The following is a 5,604-nucleotide window of genomic DNA, read 5'->3' on the forward strand; positions in this document are numbered from 1 at the left end:
TCTTCTGTGCCTAGAGGGTTTTTCTCCGTGTTCTCCGGTCTTTCCCCTTCAGCAAAAACCAAAATACGGCTGATTTCAGCTGGCTGTAAGCTGTGCTCCAAGGTCACACATGGACCGTATAGCGGCTGACAGAAGGTTGAATGTATGCTTTCGGTTCGACCTTGTTGAGCCGCGTCGTTGCTGTACTTTGCTACGACGATTAGCCGCGATTATTATTATTATTGTTATTATTATTATCATCATCATTATTATTATTATTATTATTATTATTATTATTATTGTTATTATTATTATTATCACTGTCGTAACATTACAAGCGTGAATATTGGATGAAAGCCACAACTAGAAGACGAAGTTAAGGCTTCAAAATGTCTGACTACAAAAGGCTAAAGACCCAAAGACTTGGAAACGGAAATCCTGGAAACGATATTATCTTTAACATATCCGTCCTTGGCAGTGGTACTCTTCCATCGACCATGTCCCTGAAAAACTCTCTCGCTAACCCCTCTCTCAAGTTTGGCAATGAGTACAAAACTTTCAGGAGGACAAACACATACCAAGACCAAGCCAGTTTACGCTCAAAGAGCGTCTACTTTGTGAGAAATACCAGTGATACACAAATGTTAGGTTCAATTTGCCCAATCTCAAGTGTGAACCTTGTTGCTGTTTCTTAGTGCTTGACTTTATTTATTTTCTAAATTAGAAAACCTTCAAAACCACAACTAAAAGGAATGCAATTTGTACTGTGTATATGAGCACGTGCATGGAATTAACTTTTCTTAGGACATATGTTAAAGCAAATTTTCTAATATCTTAGGCAATATTTTCAAGACGGTTTTATTGTATGCAAGCGTTCTAAATGCACGGTGCTAAGAACGGGCAGCTTGATAAGAAATAGTAGCATGACGAATTCTGCCTCCGACTCGCAAAGTTTGAAGGTTTGACGCTGAACTAGCTGCACCACCTTGCTGGTTGATAACCGTATCTCAGGCACAGTATACCCCCTTTCAGTAGCTGACGAAACGAACTAACCAAGCAACAATGGTTAACAGGCGTGGCCAGGATGAAAAACGTCTTAGTAACTGGTCTAATGATGATCCTTAGGTGATGGACATAACAGATTTTTCTGGTTGAACTTCCGAATCCTGTTCAGAAACTGAGCCGATGCTGAGGGATGGCCATTCTTCTTCCGGGTAAAGGAGAAAACTTGGTCCGCATAATCAACGGCATTTTAGATTCAGCTTGTGCAGTTCCATTCCCCTCGATCCGTCGTCAGCTGGATTAAGCGATGTTGGAACATATCGCCATTGCTGTGGCGTAGAGACTTCACGAATCTCGTTTACTCGATTCGCTACAAATGGCTTAAACGGTCTTCATTCGTTGGCTATATATGTGGTTAAGGGGTCGGACCAGAACGTTACACCAACCAAGGGAAGGTCTAGCTCTTCGCGTATCAGCAGATGTAAGCGTTTAGTGATTACGGCCGCTTGCAGCTCCAAGCGGGGAACAGACCATTGCTTCAAAGGGGAATTCCTGGTCTTTCCCATGAAAAAGGCGCAGTGAACGTTTCCAGCATCGTCAAGGAGCCGTAAATAACCGACTGCCGCGTATCCATGGGTGGACGCATCCGAAAAGTAATGCAGTTGGATGTTTGAGATGGATCTTTCAGAGAAAGACTTGAAACATCGCGGAATCTTCAAGTTGGCAACATATGACATGGACTTCAGCCAATTGTTCCATTGAGCTAAGAGAGGTCCTTGTATCGGATGATCCCACGAAGCATCAATTCTCCATAGCTGCTGAAGAATAACTTTGACCGGAAGAAGAAATGGACCGAGAAAACCAAGAGGGTCAAACAATGAGCTGACAGTGGACAGAATGTCACGTTTGGTTGGAGGTTTGTTAGTAGAAGTAACCTTGAATTGAAGGTTATCAGATAGCGCATCCCAGTGTAAGCGCAGAGTCCGTCCGATGGAGAGTTCGTCAAGGTCGAGGTTGATGGACGGATTTGGTAACTCCTCTTGAGGGAAGGCTCTGAGAACCCTGTCGCTGTTGCTTGTAAACTTTGTAAGATGGAATCCACCTTCTTTCAAGACACTTACAAGCTGGTTTGCTAACGTAATCGCTGACTCCGTAGTTGCCACAGTCTTCAACAGATCGTCAACACAGAAATTCCTCTGGATTGTCTTGTCATCTTCGGGACTTAGACGGGTTTTGTTATCTTCTGCCGTCTGTATCAATGCCTTATTTGCGCAACAAGGTGACGAAGTTGCTTCAAAAATATGGACGAGCATCTGATAGTCGACCGGTGGCTGGTCCAGGGAATCATTCTACCACAGGAACCTCAAGGCATCTGCATCTTTGGTTAGAACTTTAACTTGATGAAACATCGCCTCTATGTCGGCATTGAACGCAATCTTCTCCTGTCGGAAGCGAATGAGTACTCCTACCAGATTGTTCGTCAGGTTTGGACCGTGGCACAGTCGATCGTTCAGTGATGTTCCATTGAACTTGGCGGCAGCATCAAATACCACCCGGATCTTATTGGGTTTGTTTATATTGAACACTGGATGGTGAGGCAGGTACCATGTAATCTTGGACTTGGAGGAGGCTTCTTCTTTGCTTAGTTGTCTTGCGTATCCTTTCGCAACGTAGTCATTTACGACGGATCGATACTTCGTTTCAAGCTCAGGACTTCGACGAAATCTTCCTTTTAAGGCCTTGAGACGGGTCTCCGCTTAAGATCTGTTAAACGGAAGATGAAGGTCCTCATGCTTCCAAAGAAGTCCCATCTGGTAATGACCATTAAACGAGATGATGTTGTTGATTATCTTCAGCGCCTTGTGATCTTCCACCGACATTGTGCGATATGTTTCTTTCAGAGTTCCACAAGGCTCAACTCGCCAGAATTCTTCCAGTTGACGGCTGAGGGACGTATCGTCAGCTGATACGAAATTCAGATTGAATAGGTGTTTATTGGCGGCACCAAGAGAACCACTAAGGACGCTCCATCCAAGACAAGATCGTATTGCGAAGGGCTCGTTAGGTTTACCTCTTCGGACTTCTAGAGGAATGAAGGCTTCTTGGATACCAGTTCCGATAAGAATAGACACCTTATTCCTCTCGACGTCATGGAATGGTACGTGTTGAAGGTGGGTCCAACGAGTCGTTTCCATGCAAGCAGACATATGCTTTAGTGGGATTGTGAGGTCTCGAAGAGCCCATGCATTTCGCACTGTAACGTAATAGGATCGCTGGCCGTCAACTAATGAAATCATGAAGTCAACTCTCAAACCCGTTTCTTGTTTCTCTCGCTGGTCGACTGTAGAGATGGAGAGTTAACCCTCCTCACCTTCAATGCCAAGCTGTTGGACTAGTGATGGATCTATCAAGGTTACATCTGACGCAGAATCGATGAGTGCATATGTTGTCGTATGTCTTCCATTCTTACCAATGACCTTCAGGGGAATAATCTGTAGGAATATTTCAGGAGGCTCGGCCACAGACGTGTTGACAGACGCTGTTGGTACAGATAGGTCGCTTAGTGAGCTAGTGGGGATAGCAGGAGTAGATGTACTCTCAGTAAGATGGGATTGATGATCAGGACGACTAAGGCTTCATTGGTGGAGGAGTGAGTGATGAGGCTTTCCACATCCTGGTACCTTACAACGATTGGTAGTAGTACATGACTTTGCCCGGTGGTCTCTTGAATTAACGCAGTTGAAGCAGATGTTTTTCTTGAAAACGAATTCCCTTCTTTGTTCAACCGACTTCGACTTGAAAGCATCACAACGGTAGAGCGGATGACTTTGGGAACACTGCATGCATTTCATAGTCCTCATGGCCTTGCTGGTGTCGGGTTTGACGTCTGCCCCGGAAACGTTTGTGGTGAGCGTGGTCAGGTGATGTACAAGCAGTTTGCTTCTATCCTCAGGTCTCCGTGGAAGTCTCGTCTCGTATGAATTTTCCGTGAAAAATGGATGATTGGCAACCTCGGCTCGGTCATTGAAGAACTTGACAACATCTAATAAGGTGGGCATGATTATTCCTTGTTTCTGCAACTTCACAAGATGCTCACGAAACCTGTCTTGCAGCCATCTGGGTAGCCTTAGGATTACTTTCTGGAGGTTGCTGGCATTCATTTCGGTAAAACAGTTCATTAATGCAAGGGTGTCATACATGACAAGGGCCGTGTCGGCAAAGCGTTCCTTATCTTGAGGGGCGATGACGGGACCCTTTGTCAAGGCATCAGTACGGGCTTTCATGATCTTAAAGGGCTGGCCGAAACGGTTCTGCAGAACACTTAGTGCCTTGTTCAGCCCACCAGGAACGGCTTCATATCTTTGTACAGCATGGAGGGCGGGGCCTCCAAGAAACTGGAGCAAGCGGGCCATCTTAGTCTGTTCATCCAACGCCTTAGTCTCAACCAGCTGGTAGAATCTTTGTCTAAATAAGGGATACACTTCAGGTGAACCATCAAACTTCAATACTTGGAGGGGAGGCAGACCGTGTCCAGCAGTTATCCTTTCCATGGCAGAGGCAATGGAAGCAAGATAACCTTCACCCATCACTGGAGCACTCTCGCGAACAAACGGTGCTGATGCATAGGAATCGTAATCGTGCCAAAGGTAGGTGCTTGACAACTTGAGTCAATGGGACCGGAGGCTTGGGTATTGTGTTGGAAAACTGGAGTTGAGGAGGACCGCCTGGTTACAAACTCGGAAGTGGTGGGGCGCCTGAGGTGAAGCCAATTGGGGACAGCATGAAGCCGCTCAGGAGCGTTCGATGCTGGCAGAGTGGAAACGTGTGGGGAAGCCACAGGAACGGAATTAATATTAGAAATCAGGGGTGGGGAAACAGAATCTTCACTGACAAATGCAGGGAACGTACGTGGGTGCGAAGAGAAAACTGGAAGAGTGAATAGGTTCGTGGGTCCTGGAGCTGTGGATTCGCGCGTGGAAGAGACAGGACGAAAGGAGACGCCAGACGAGATGGGATAACATGCAGGGGCTCGCGTGGGTGCCGCACGGAACGTGCGAGATTCCGTCGACGTGCAAGAAGGCATGCGCACTGGCATGGTCACAATAGGTTGAGCGTATGGCTGTTCAAACGTAGGTGGGCATGAGACGGCTCGCGTGGGGTCACGCGCGATTGGTGCTGGCCGGGTTGGCATGGTGGATGCTAGGTTTGCTTTTTGCCTGTCGCCGTGGAGGATTTCTTTATCGTCGTCATGTTCAGACAATAAACAGGAATATTCACGCTCTGCCAATTTGCACTCCAATTGGGCCATTTCTGTCTTTTCTCTAGCTTCGTCCAGTTGCCTCTCAGCTTCAAGTTTTGCCAGCTCAAGTTGGTGCTGAAACTCAAACTGCTTTTGCCGCATTTCCAACTCTACCAATTCGACTCTCAAATCTATCGACCTCACGCGTTTCTGTTCCGTTTGTTTCTCTATAAGAACTGCTTTCTCTACCGCAATTCTAGCTCGCTCTAACCTTGAACTTGCTGTGCTTATTCTTGAGACCTTACTACTTTGCGATATGACAGACCTTGCCGGGGAAGGAGGAAATGAAATCTTCGTATCAGTCACCGTCTCAGGGGCTTTGG

The 5,604-nt window shown here is 46.3% G+C and overlaps 2 protein-coding genes across 2 annotated transcripts; both read right to left on the bottom strand.

Moving 5' to 3' along the window:
• Positions 1–1,373: 1,373 nt before the first annotated feature.
• On the bottom strand, positions 1,374–2,294 carry LOC137989848 (uncharacterized). The gene has a single exon (XM_068835482.1). The coding sequence runs from the start codon at positions 2,292–2,294 to the stop codon at positions 1,374–1,376; it is 921 nt and encodes a 306-aa protein (XP_068691583.1).
• A 444-nt stretch (positions 2,295–2,738) lies between these two features.
• On the bottom strand, positions 2,739–4,568 carry LOC137989849 (uncharacterized). The gene is made up of 3 exons (XM_068835483.1): positions 3,668–4,568; positions 3,353–3,520; positions 2,739–3,235 (listed from the first exon to the last, which is right to left on the bottom strand). The coding sequence occupies exons 1-3, from the start codon at positions 4,566–4,568 to the stop codon at positions 2,739–2,741; spliced, it is 1,566 nt and encodes a 521-aa protein (XP_068691584.1).
• Between the last annotated feature and the right edge of the window lie 1,036 nt (positions 4,569–5,604).

This window comes from Montipora foliosa, unplaced genomic scaffold (genome assembly GCF_036669935.1).
Source record: "Montipora foliosa isolate CH-2021 unplaced genomic scaffold, ASM3666993v2 scaffold_477, whole genome shotgun sequence".
Lineage (NCBI taxonomy): Eukaryota > Metazoa > Cnidaria > Anthozoa > Scleractinia > Acroporidae > Montipora > Montipora foliosa.